At 55.8% G+C, this 13,318-nt stretch overlaps 1 protein-coding gene across 1 annotated transcript in view; it reads right to left on the bottom strand.

Annotated features, from left to right (window-relative positions):
• Nucleotides 1-13,318, bottom strand: part of WDR97 (WD repeat domain 97) — a 73,578-nt gene that overhangs the window by 12,483 nt on the left and 47,777 nt on the right. The window contains exons 22-24 of the mRNA XM_077810531.1: nucleotides 7,435-7,600; nucleotides 6,273-6,347; nucleotides 4,958-5,151 (exon numbers count right to left, since the gene is read on the bottom strand). Coding sequence (XP_077666657.1) covers nucleotides 4,958-5,151; nucleotides 6,273-6,347; nucleotides 7,435-7,600 — 435 coding nt within the window. The remainder of the gene's footprint in view (nucleotides 1-4,957; nucleotides 5,152-6,272; nucleotides 6,348-7,434; nucleotides 7,601-13,318) is intronic.

Raw genomic sequence — 13,318 nt, 5'->3', positions numbered from 1 at the left:
AAAGAGAAGCTGGGGACCACTCAAGACCCACAGTGTCCAACCAATCAGATCTCTGGACTGGAGTACTCTGTCAGAGTTCACTGCTATTCCAGAAGCAGTTAGCAGGTCACTTGGGTGGCAGGTGGAAGTGCCTAGCCACAGTGGACCAGGGCTCATGATCCACAGTCCCTGACACCATCTTGAGTAATTTTGTATCATCTGCAAATTTTCCCACCTCACAGTTCACCCCCTTCTTCAGATCATTTATGAATATGTTGAACAGAACAGGTCCCAGTACAGACCCCTGGGGGACGCCACTATTTAGCTCTCTCCACTGTGAAAACTGACCATTTATTCCTACCCTTTATTTCCTATATTTTAATCAGTTACTGATCCACGAGAATATCTTCCCTCTCGTCCCATGACAGCTTACTCTGGGTAAGAATCTTTGACCTTATCAAAGGCTTTCTGAAAGTCCAAGTACACTACATCGACAGGATCCCCCTTGTCCACGTGCTTGTTGATTCTCTCAGAGAATTCTAGTAGATTGGTGAGGCAGGATTTCCCTTTACAGAAGCCATGTGGACTCTTCTCCAACATTCATGTTCATCTACGTGTCTGATCATTCTGTTCTTTACTACAGTTTCAACCCATGTGCCTGGTACTGAAGTCAAGGCTCACCAGCTTGGAATTGCCAGGATCACCTCTGGAGCCTTTTTAAAAATTGGGTGTCATATTAACTACCTTCCAGTCATCTGGTACAGAAGCGGATTGAAATGAGAGGTTACAGACCACAGTTAGTAGTCCTGCAATTTCACATTTGAGTTCCTCCAGAACTCTTGGGTGAATCTCATCTGGTCCTGGTGATTTATTACAGTTTAATTTATCAATTTGCTCCAAAACCTCCTCTACTGACACCTCAATCTGGATCAGTTAGTCAGAACTGTCATCTAAAAGAATGGCTTGGATGTGGGAACCTCCCTCAGATCCTCTGCAGTGAAGACTAATGCAAAGCATTCATTTAGCTTGTCTACAACGGCCTTGTCTTCCTTGAGTGCTCCTTTAGCACCTTGATCATCCAGTGGCCCCACTGGTTGTTTGGCAGCTTCCTGCTTCTGATGTACTAAAAAAAATTGCAGTTAGATTTTGAGTCTTTTGCTAGCTACTCTTCAAATTCTTTTTTGGTCTGCCTAAGTAGACTTTACACTTGTCTTGCCGGAGTTTATGCTCCTTTCTCTCTTTCTCAGTAGGATATGACTTTCAATTGTTAAAGGATGTCTTTTTGCCTCTAACCACTTATTTTACTCTGTTGCTGAGCCACAGTGGCATTTTTTTGGTCCTCTGACTGTTTTTTATATTTGGAGTATACGTTTAGTTTGAACCTCTATTCTCGTGTTCTTAAATAGTTAAGAGGTCAGATATGAAGCAATTTGTTTTGTGAAAACTTTTTTTTCAACATGTTCTTTGTATTAAGGTTCTACATAGTTACAAAGCCACCCATCCAAAGACACAACCAACAGGAGCAACCGTTTAACTGGTTCTTCCCTGCCCCCCCCAAACAAACTCAGCATAAAACAATTCAGAAGGGTAAGTAACACTGTTCCTAACCATGAGTTATAACACACTGATGCCCTAACACACTCAGAAAGAGTGAAATTCACTGCGTGGCAGAGGGGCTGAAAGAAGGACCATTGGAGAGCTGTGCTGGTCACCTATTCCTCCCCACTTCCTGCCCTCCCTGGGCTGGGCTGCACTGAGGGAACAGGGAGAAGCAGCCTCCAGTGCGCAGGAGGAGGAGCTGAATGGGAAACTTTTGTTCATTGCCTGCAGCCCTGCTAGCGAGTGACATTCCAGCTGGCCTGAGAGAGTGTGTGACACCAGCCGCAGATGTGACTCCCGCTCCAGCTGTGGGTCACTTGGGCAGCGGGGAACTGTCAACATCTGGTTTGTTTGTTTATTCACATGTTCTTTAAAAAAAATCTAACTTATCCAGCTGTGACCCAGCGAGTCTACGTAAGTAACACTTGTTGAATTGTTACTATCGCTGGAACCCTTTTATCTCCCCTTCCACACCCATGGGTTGGCTGGTTTGTTGCATTGTCATGTCTGGTCTTAACCTGCATTGTGAGCTCGTTGGGGAAAGAGTTGTGTCCCTCTAGGTGTACTTCCCCCAGTACAACAAGGCCCTGGTCTTGATTAAGGCTACAATACTAAATACAGAACCCTGCACCTGACTGGTGAAAAGTTTTTCAGGTCACTATTAACATGGGAGAGAGACAGGCTACAAAGAGGGGAGAGGCAGAGAAAATCAGGGAGAAGGTGGTGAGAGCCACTACTTACGCTGGGATGGTCTCCTTCGCGCCATAGTGTTGGTCTCTCCTAGCCGCAAGATGGCCTGGCTCCTGGCACAGAAACAGTCGTTATTCTCTGCACTCTGCAGTGCTGGAAACTCTTTTTCTTAGACATGGTGGTGGGTGTGAAGGGAAACCCACGAGTGCCGGCCTGCTCCTGGCTGGTAGTATGACATCCCGCCCCGTAAAGCTGCTAGGTGTGATTTCTCACTGCAGTTTTACCAAACAGCGTGCAATATGGGGGTGGCCAAAGTGCAACCCATAGAATCCTACGGTGTAATGTGAACCACTGTTATCCTATTAATGACGTGTGCACTGTAGTGACCACAGGCCCCAGCACATAATGCTCCAACCTTGCCTCTTGGATACAGATGCAGCATTGCATGCTGGGACCAGTAGGCGTCATCGATCACACCTTTTGTATTAAAGATCAGGGTGGCTACAACCTGCTCCATTTTATGCTCACAAGGCATGGTCCTTAGTGGCAAATGAAGGGGGATGCAATGGAGGATGGTGTGGCCCAGAATAAAGGATAAGGTGAAGGCCTGCCTGGGAACATAGGAATTGGCAGGCTGGATCAGACCCAAGGCCCACCTGATATTTCAGTATCCTCCCTCCGACAGCGGCCAGCACTGGATGTTTCAGAGGAAGGTATAAGAATCCCGCAGAAGCGGACGTGGGATAATCTGCCCCCCCATTCGGTCTTGTCCTGGTCTCTGATAGCTAGAGCAGGGCTCAGCAACCTGAGGCATGCGTGCCAAAGGCGGCATGCAAGCCAATTTTTAGTGGCACTCTGCTGCCAGCCGGGGTCCCAGCTGCTGTCCTCACTCAGCCCGCTGCCGGCCTGGGTGAATGGAACTCTGGGCCAGCAGCGGGCTGAGCGGGGCCGGCAGCCGGGACCCCGGCTGGCAGGGGTCGGCGGACGGAACCCCACACTGGCAGTGGGCTGAGCTGCTCAGCCCGCTGCTGGTCTGAGGTTCCGTCTGCCGCCCGCACTGCTGGTCTGGGGTTCTGGCCGCCGGCCCCTGCCAGCCGGGGTCCCAGACGCTGGTACCGCTCTGCCCGCTGCCAGTCTGGGGTTCCGTCAGGGGGCCCCTGTAAATGTAAAATTTATTACTGGCAGGCGAAACCTGAAATTAATGAAGACTTGGCACGCCACTTCTCAAAGGTTGCCGACTCCTAAGCTAGAGATTGACTTAAGCCCTGAAGCAGGAAGTCTAACGCCCACTCCAGAATTTGTTATCGTTAATCAAAACAACTCTGGATATTTTGATGCCATATAGATGTCCAATCCCTTTTTTAATCCTGGCCTCAATGACTTCCTGTAGCAGGGAGATCCACAGGCTGTTCACACATGGGGTGTGAATAAGTATTTCCTTTCCTCGGTTTTGAATGTCCCACCTTTTCATTTCACTGCATGCTCACTTGTTTTTGTGATCCGAGACAAGGAGAACTTTGATCCCGTGGCACAACGGGACAAAGTTTAGAGAAACAATTTCTTGCTACTGTGAGTGACTGTTTCATGGAAAAGCTAGAACATGCGAGAGGAGATATTCTTCACTTGGACCTAAGATACACACAGGAGCTCATTCAAGAAGTGACAGCAGCTGAGTCGCTAAGAAACAGGGATGATGATAGCATTAGGCTCACCATCCCAGAGCCAGGTAGTGTACCAAGAAGAGCTGGCTCCACAGGGAAGTTGAGCTGGTTAAATTCCCCTTGTCATGTGCCTGCTTAGAGCTGATGGGATGGGGCTCATAGGAGAACAGCACAACGTGAACAAAAATAAAATGAAACAATCTAATATTGCTTTAAAATCAGTTTAATCTAACCTAAGTTCACATCTACCCTGCAATAACACCAGCTGCCTTGGGCTCGGGCTGCAGGGCTCGGGCTGGGCTCTGGGCTGCCACAAGGGGGCAGGGTCCTCAGCCCACGTCTCCCCTGTGATTTCATAGCCCCGCAAGCGGCATGCACCCGAGTCAGCTGACACAGGCCAGCTGTGGATGTTTTGCTGCAGTGTAGATGTAGCTTAAGGCTTCAAACACTATTTGACACTAATAATTAGACAGTTATCGCACTGCATCCCTGCAGGGTACAGTGAAGGTTGTTCGGGTGCCTTAATATCTTAACAAGTTTAGACTTCTTTTAAATTTAACCCTACGGCTGAATGGGGTGTGGCTCCAACTCCTGGCACATTTTCTGAAGCCAGGCTCTGTTTTATTGCTCTGTAACACACCCAGCATTGTTCTGGGCACGATAGAAGTAAGAATAAGAGCAGTACAAAGCAACCAGACTCCACCTCCTCCCAGCACCCTAAAGAGCATGATACAATCCTTGGCACCATGTGACTTACTTTGCCTACAGGGTTCATAAGAACAAATTGCTGCACTCCTTTGCAATGACCACACAAAGCCCTGTGAGCAAAGCCACTGCGACCACGCAGCCTGCACTGGCCTCCTAAGTTCACATACCTCCTCCTGTTGCATAGGGTGACCAGATGTCCCGTTTTATAGAGACAGTCCCTTTTTGGGGGGACTTTTTCTTATATAGGCACCTATTACCTCCCACCCCATGTCCTGGTTTTTCACAGTTACTATCTGGTCACCTCCTGTTGCATAACTTACCTCCCAATGAAAGGCAAGGCCATCACTGTGTTCTTGGTTTCCTGTGCTCCAGCAGATTTTGGCTGTTTCAGATTCTCCAAATCCCTCTTCATTTGCACTTTACAGAAATGGTTTATTGCGTCTATTGGCCCCAGTGACAGCTCTGAGCTGCCAGCAGATGGAAAAACCTTGCTCCTCCCTGCAGCTGTCTTAGCCTGCAAAAGGAGTGACAGACGCCGATTAACAACAGCAAGGGCTGCCTGCCTAGTGCAGGACCTGCCGCAGGCATGACAGTGCTTCACAATGACATGCTGCACGTGGGAGACGGGCGGGCACCCGAGCCCCTGCCCGGTGCATTCGGCACTGCCGTGGTTACACCCGGTATAAAGGGCTGTTTCTGTTATACAGGAGAAAGATCCTTTGAAAGTGACAGGAAAATCCATCCTGCAGAAGCCTCGCCACACGAATAGACTGCACCCTCACCATGGTATCCGAGCCCGCAGGACACTTCCTCCCTGACGGCCAGGGCACTAGCTCTGGACGTTGCTTTGTGGGTCTGCTCACCCGGCCAGCAACTGGGGCGGTGGGGTCACGGCTCCTTTCTTCTGCGGGAGCCGCCTGTGCCGGCTCTGCTCAGGAGCTGTAACTACATCACTGCAGGCGGGGCCGGTGCAAGGATGTTTTGCACCCGAGGCGAAACTTCCACCTCCCACCCCCACTCCGCCCTGAGGCGCCCCCCCGCGGCAGCTCCCCACTGCCCCCTCGGGGGCCGTGTGGCTACTCCCCCCGTCCCCTCGGCCCGGGGAGCCATGCGGCAACTCCCCGCCCCAGCTCACCTCTGCTCCGCCTCCTCCCCAAGCACACCGCTGCTTCTCCCGCCTCCCAGGCCTGCGGTGCCCATCAGCCATTTGGCGCCACAAGCCTGGGAGGGAGAGAAGCAGAGCAGGGCGGTGCGCTCAGAGGAGGAGGCAGAGCAAAGGTGAGCTGGGGCAGGGAGCGGTTCCCCTGCGCACAGCCCCCTCACCCCTATTACTTGCTGCAGGCCGCCCTCCCCTTGCCCCCCTGCCCCAGCTCACCTCCGCTCCACCGCCGCCCCGGAGCACACTCTTGGCCACCCCCAACCACTTGGCACCCTAGGTGACTGCCTAGTTCGCCTGTTGGTTGCGCTAGCCCTGATTACAGGGCTAAGGCTGCAGATACTTGGGGAGAGGAGGAAGCAGCTGGAGCAGAGAGCTCATGGTGGGGCTCGTCCTGGCATTGAGACGTATGGTCTGGGAGACACTGGGCCATGCAACAGGAGCTTGGCTTGAAGACACCTCCACGGCACTGGCCTCACCTTTGGGCTGCTGTCAGGGAAGTGCCTTTTCCCCACCCATGCCTGCAACGGCTCCAGCGTGCTGCTCCTGTGATCCTGGAGCAAACAGACGTAACCAGTCAAACCTGAACCTCCCCATTCCCACCAACCCCCAAACTCACAGAATCTCTTCATGTAACCTGGGACTGGTTTGCTTTGATCCCACAACCTGCGGGCAGGCAGCGGTGGAGAAAACACCGGAGCAGGCCAGGATCAGGAAGGAAGCAGCTGGGAGAGCCTGAAGCAGAAACTTTCCAGCCCCTTTCTGCTTTGCTGCCTGACACGTTATTACCGTGATGAGCATTCGTATCACACCAGCAACGTGCTGGGCTGCAGCCCGAGGCCCGAAGAGAAGGGCCCTGCTGCAGAAGCTCCCGAGCTGGACAGAGCATCCAAACGGAGCGGGGGTGGGGAGTCTGAGGTGGCAGCAGGACTCAGCTGGGCACGTTTCTATAATAAGATTTTCAGCCTCCAGGTGAGGACCCTCGTCTGAGGAGGGACTAAGGAGGGCAGCCTGTGAGCACAGCCGCTTTGGGAGGGTGAGCCAGGCCTCCAAGCTCTGCAGATTCCCCTTTCTCTGAACTAGCCCCCCTCTCTCTAGGGGTTGGTCTACACTTAAAACCTGCACTGGCCTAGCCATGTCAGTCGGGGTGTGAAAAACCCACACCCTGGAGAGACGTCACAATGCCAACCTAACCCCAGCGTAGACAGCACAAGGTCGGCCGAGGAATTCTCCCCTTGGCCTAGCTACACCTCTCGGGCAGGTGAATTAACTCCGACAATAAGGGCCCCTCCCCTCAGCCACTGCAGCATTTCAAGTGTAGACGAGGCTTAGCCTGCTCTCTCGCTCCCCAGGAGCGCCTTCCCCAGCCCCGGCCTGCTGGTCTTTACACATGCATAATTGCTAGAGGGAAGAGACGACGACCCCACTGGGGTCCCTGCCTGGCCACTGCTTTGAGCCCCCTGCACTAGAGCTCACAGCCCCTGGGGGGCCGGGTAGTGGTTACTTGCTTCCCACTGGCAGGAACAGACCCTCCCATGCTGAAGAGCCAAACTCCCGGTGTGCTGTCATTCCAGGCAGCCCAGGCCCAGCCCTCGGCGGGAGGGGTGGAAGGGGGGATTCGGAGGGAGGGAGGGACAGCACCTGGAAGTCCTGCATCGCTCCTTCAAGCCACTGTGAGCAGATTCTCCTCAGCGCTGCCTTGGTGACAGGCTTCTCCCTGGAAAGGTCCCAAGAGTCCATCTCCTGGTAGAAATAGCGGTGTGGATCCTCCAGGCCCAGCTCTATGAAAAGAGCCTTAATGGACTGCCTGAGAGCACGGGGGAAACCAGCGTTGGGAAGACATTTGTCCCTCCCCTTGGAAGCTGATGCTAGCTCAGCGAGCTCCCCAGTGTGTCCCCTGGGGGCCAGGCGAGCTGGCTTGCAGTGCGAGCCTCTGGCAGCATCAGACTGACGCCCTGTGACGATGTGACGCAGCAGGGAGGGGGCAGTGTTGACCTGGGAATGTGCCCTGGGGGTGGGAGACCTGAGAGCCTGTCACCTGAGCCAGGAGGGGGAGGGGGAGGTAACACCTCAGCCCAAGAATGTGGACAGAGGCTGCAGGAGGGAGCCTGCTGGGGGGGGGGGGGTGTTGGTTTCAGTTTGGGGCTGGGTGGAGGAACACAGGGAACCCCAGGGCTGGGGTCTAAGCTCCCTGCTCCCCCAGAAGGACTTGACTGAGGGGTCCTGGTTGTACCCACAAGCTCTGTTTTGGACTGTGTTCCTGTGGTCCAATAAACCTTCTGTTTTACTGGCTGGCTGAGAGTCTCAGTGAATCCCAGGAAGAGGGGTGCAGGGCCTGGACTCCCCCACACTCCGTGACAACTGGTGGCAGCGGTGGGATCTACTGCACCCCGTGGGCGGCGCTTCCTGCAGTAAGTGACTGGGGAACAGTAAAACGAAGAGGGATTGACGGGGACCAGGCGTGCTGAAGATTCAGAGAGAGACAGTTTCGGGGGGCGGTTAATCCCTGGGAGTGTGTGACCAGAGAGAAGGACTTTTGCAGTAACAGGGTCCACCGGGAGATTGCAGCGAGCGGTCCCCAGGGCGGAGGAGTCTGCAGCTCGACCCTGGCAAAGAGGTGGTGACCTCAAGAAGGACTGGCACACTAGGAGCTTTTCCTGGAAACTGTGGAAAGCTGCCCAGCCTGCGAGTGGCCAGCAGGGAGATGTACGCTAAACGCCTTAAGAGCGACCTGGTGGAGCTGTGCAGGCAGAGGGGGCTGCGCATCGGGAGGTCCACCAAGGAACAGCTGATTGCCCAGTTGGAGGAGCGGGATCGCTTGGATGACCCGATCCCTGTCCCTGAGGGAAGCCGCCCAGCGGACGCAGCGTGGGCCCTGGGGCCTGATGGGGCTGGGAGGGGACAGACTGCTGCCGAGGACATCCCGAGACCCTTCCTACCTAGGCCTGGGGGAGGGGTTGGGGGAAGCCCAGCGAATACTGAGGGCACCCTGACCCAGGCAGCCAGCAGGGGATCCTCCCGGCGGAGCTCCCCATCCCTGGAGTGGATGCGGCTGGAATGGGAGAGGGAGATGAAAATGAGGGAGCTGGAGGATCATGAAAAACAACGTCAACATGAGCAGGAGGAGAAGAAGACAGAACGTCAGGAGAAGGAGAGGCAACGTAGGCATGAGTAGGAGGAGAAGGAGACACAAAGACAACATGAACTGGAGCTGGCCAGGCTGAGGAGCAGTGGGGCCCCGGCTGCGGTGAGTGAGGGGGGACCCAAGACTGCAAGGAGCTTTGATAAGTGCTTCCTGGCCCAGCGGAAGGAGGGGGAGGACATAGATAGCTTCCTGACGGCCTTTGAGAATGCCTGCGAGATGCACAGGGTTGACCCTGCAGACAGGCTCCAGTTTCTCACCCCCTTACTGGACCCCAAAGCCGTGGAGGTGTACAGCCGGATGACAGGGCCAGAGGCAGGGGACTATGAACTGTTCAAACAGACCCTGCTCCGTGAGTTTGGGCTGACCCCCGAGATGTACCGGAGAAGGTTCCGGAGTCAGCGTAAAATGCCTGAGGTCACCTACCTACAACTGGTCAACCGGCTGCAGGGATATGCCGGCAAGTGGACAGCTGGGGCCCAAGCTAAAGAGGACCTGCTTGACCTAATTGTACTGGAGCAACTGTATGAACAGTGCCCTTCCGACCTGAGGCTGTGGTTGGTGGACAAAAAGCTGGAGAACCCCCAGCACGCAGGGCACTTGACCGACGAGATTGTGAACAGTCGGTCGGGGGTAGCAGGGAGGAGTCCCAAAAGAACAGGCCCCCCGCGATGCACCTCCCAGCGGGGAAATAGGGAGAACCCCCTCCAAAGGGGAACGTCTGGAGTCGGGCCCCTCCGACCCGCTCGAGGGGACCAATGTGACCTGAGCTGCTATCACTGTGGCCAGAGAGGCCACGTACGGACCCAGTGCCCCGGGCTCAGGGACAGACTGAGCGGACTCAACCTACTCAGGGTTAACTGGGTAGGGACCCAGTTGAACGAGGGGCAGACGACCCAGGCAAGGGGGGCTGCCAGCTTACCACCTGCTCGGGAGGAAAGAGTATCCCCGGCCAGCTCCGCCAGAGGGCTGGATGCTCTGGACTCAGGGTGCTCGGTTTACAGGGTGGGCGCGGGGCTGTCCCTCCGGAGAGAGTGCCTTGTTCCCCTGGAGGTGGATGGGAGGAAGGTCAATGGATACTGGGATACGGGCGTGGAGGTGACGCTGGCCCGGCCTGAGGTGGTGGCCCCAGATCGGGTGGTGCCTAACACCTACCTGACCCTGACGGGGGTGGGCGGGACCCCATTCAAGGTGCCCGTGGCAAGGGTACACCTGAAATGGGGGGCCAAGGAGGGCCCAAGGATGTGGGGGTACACCACCATTTGCCCACTGAAGTTTTGATGGGGGGAGACCTAGAGGACTGGCCAAGCAAGCCCCAGACCGCCCTGGTTGTGACCCGTAGCCAGAGACGGCGAGGGGCACTGCACCCTGACCTTGGGGAGGGTACCACACCGGAGGCGCAGGACCCTACCCTGGTGGGGAGGGAGCGCCGAGGGGCACGGCTCAGAGAGACTGTGGCCTCAGACCCGGCCAATGAGAGGGAACTGGTCCCCATCCCTTCCCCAGCCGCTGATTTCCAGGCCGAGTTGAGGAAAGATCCCTCCTTGCGGAAGCTCAGGGACCTGGCCAACCTCAGGGTGGGACGGACCATGAGGAGAGGCTGCCAGGAGAGGTTCCTGTGGGAAAAGGGGTTCCTGTACCGAGAATGGGCTCCCCCAGGGGAAGTGGAGTCCTGTGGGATCAGGAGGCAGCTGGTGGTCCCCCAGAAGTATTGCCGCAAGCTATCGTACCTGGCCCATGACATCCCCCTCGCAGGCACCAGGGAATCCGGCGCACCCGGCAGAGGTTGCTACAGAACCTTTACTGGCCCGGGGTCTTTACCACGGTCCGGCAGTATTGCCGATCCTGTGACCCCAGTCAGAGGATGGGGAAGGCCCGGGACAAGGGGAAAGCAGCTTTGAGACCTTTGCCCATCATAGAGGAGTCTTTCCAGAAGGTGGCCATGGACATCGTGGGGCCTCTCAACAAGACGACCCGGTCGGGGAAGAAATACATTCTGGGGGTGGTAGATTTCGCCACCCGCTATCCCGACGCAGTGCTCTTAGCTTCCATTGAAGCAGACACCGTGGCCGATGCGCTCCTGACCATTTTCAGCCGAGTGGGGTTCCCCAAGGAAGTCTTGACAGACCAAGGGTCCAACTTCATGTCGGCCCTGCTCCGGTGCTTGTGGGAGAAATGTGGGATCCGGCAGAACTGGGCCTCAGCGTATCACCCCCAGTCCAATGGGCTGGTAGAGAGGTTCAATGGGATGCTAAAGATGATGCTGAAAACCTTTATGAACCAGCACCCGCAGGATTGGGACAAGTACTTACCTCACCTGCTGTTCGCGTACAGGGAGGTGCCCCAGGAGTCGACCGGATTTTCGCCTTTCAAACTGTTATATGGAAGGAGGGTAAGGGGCCCCCAGGACCTGATGAGAGACGAGTGGGAGGGGAAGGCCACTCCCGATGGAGAGTCAGTGGTGGAGTATGTCCTGATCTTCCGAGAGAGACTGGCTGAACTCATGGGCCTAGCCAAGGAGAATCTGGCCAGAGCCCAGAAGAAGCAGAAGGTCTGGTATGACCGCACGGCGCGGGCCCGTGCCTACGCCACCGGGGATCAGGTGATGGTTCTCATCTCCGTGAGAAAGAACAAACTACAGGCCGCCTGGGAGGGCCCTTTCAAGGTCGTCAAGCAGCTCAATGAGGTAAACTATGTGGTGGAGCTGTCAAACCGGGCGCACCACTGCCGGGTGTACCATGTGAATATGATGAAGCCATATTATGCCAGGGGGAATGTGGTTTTGGCCGTGAGTGGACAGTGGGAGGAGCAGGGAGATGACCCTTTAGTAGATCTATTCCCTGGGACCAGAGCTGGTTCCCCCCTGGAAACAATTCCCCTCTCGGATCAGCTAACCCCTGCCCAGCAAGCTGAGATCGGGGGGTGCTGCATCCGTACCGACAGCTGTTTTCCAACCAGCCTGGATGCACTAATCTGATTGTCCACCGGGTGCAGACAGAGTCGCACCCACCGATAAGATGCTCCCCCTTCCGAGTCACAGGGACAACTGCTCAGGACCTGGAAAGAGAGGTCCGGGACATGCTGGCTTTGGGGGTGATCCAGCCATCGGCCAGCCCTTGGGCCTTGCCGGTGGTGCTGGTCCCGAAAAAGGATGGGTCGGTCCGGTTCTGTGTGGACTATCAGAAGCTCAATGCCATCACTGTATCTGATGCCTACCCCATGCCCAGGCCGGACGAGCTCCTAGACAAGCTGAGAGGGGCTCGGTACCTTACCACCATGGACCTTACAAAGGGCTACTGGCAAGTGCCGCTGGATGCAGATGCCCGGCTGAAATCGGCCTTTATCACCCCTCTGGGGCTCTAGGAGTTCCTGACCCTGCCTTTCGGCCTCAAAGGAGCGCTGGCCACCTTCCAGCGCCTAATGGACCAGCTACTGAGGGGGATGGAGAGTTTTGCCTTGGCGTATATTGATGACATCTGTGTCTTTAGCTAGACCTGGGAGGACCACATGTCCCAGGTTAGACAAGTGCTGGACCGACTCTAGGGGGTTGGGCTGACTGTAAAAGCGGAGAAGTGCGAGGTGGGGATGGCTGAAGTATCCTATCTGGGCCACCAGGTGGGGAGCGGCCGCCTAAAGCCGGAACCAGCCAAGGTGGAGGTGATCAGAGACTGGCCCGCTCCCCACACCAAAAAGCAGGTCCAAGCCTTTATTGGGATGGCAGGATACTACCGAAGATTTGTGCCCCACTTTAGCGCCATAGCCACCCCCATCACCGAGCTATGCAAGAAGGGGAAGCCAGACAAGGTGGTCTGGACCGAGCAGTGCCAGGAGGCTTTCTGGGCGCTGAAGGAGGCTCTGGTCAGTGGCCCAGTTCTGGCAAACCCAGACTTTGACAAGCCCTTTGTGGTGTTCACCGACGCCTCCGACACGGGACTGGGGGTGGTGTTAATGCAGGAGGATGAAAAGGGGGAGAGACACCCCGTCGTGTACCTGAGCAAGAAGTTGCTACCCTGGGAGCAACACTATGCAGCCATCGAGAAGGAGTGCCTGGCCATGCTGTGAGTCCTGAAGAAACTAGAGCCCTATCTCTTCGGGCGACACTTCACCGTGTACACCGACCACTCTCCCCTGACCTGGCTGGACCAGATGAAAGGAGCCAACACCAAGCTCCTGAGGTGGAGCCTGCTCCTGCAGGATTACGACATGGACGTGGTCCACGTGAAGGGAAGTGCCAACCTGATAGCGGATGCGCTGTCCCGGAGAGGGGGCCCCGAACTTCCCCAGGTCACTGGTCAGCGTGACCCCGCTCAGTTCGGTCTCGAAGGGGGGAGAGATGTGAGGATGTGACGCAGCAGGGAGGGGGGAGTGTTGACCTGGGAATGT

This window comes from Eretmochelys imbricata, chromosome 2 (genome assembly GCF_965152235.1).
Source record: "Eretmochelys imbricata isolate rEreImb1 chromosome 2, rEreImb1.hap1, whole genome shotgun sequence".
Lineage (NCBI taxonomy): Eukaryota > Metazoa > Chordata > Testudines > Cheloniidae > Eretmochelys > Eretmochelys imbricata.
The sequence above is the reverse complement of the archived record's forward strand: the minus strand, read 5'-3'. Positions and strand labels throughout refer to the sequence as shown.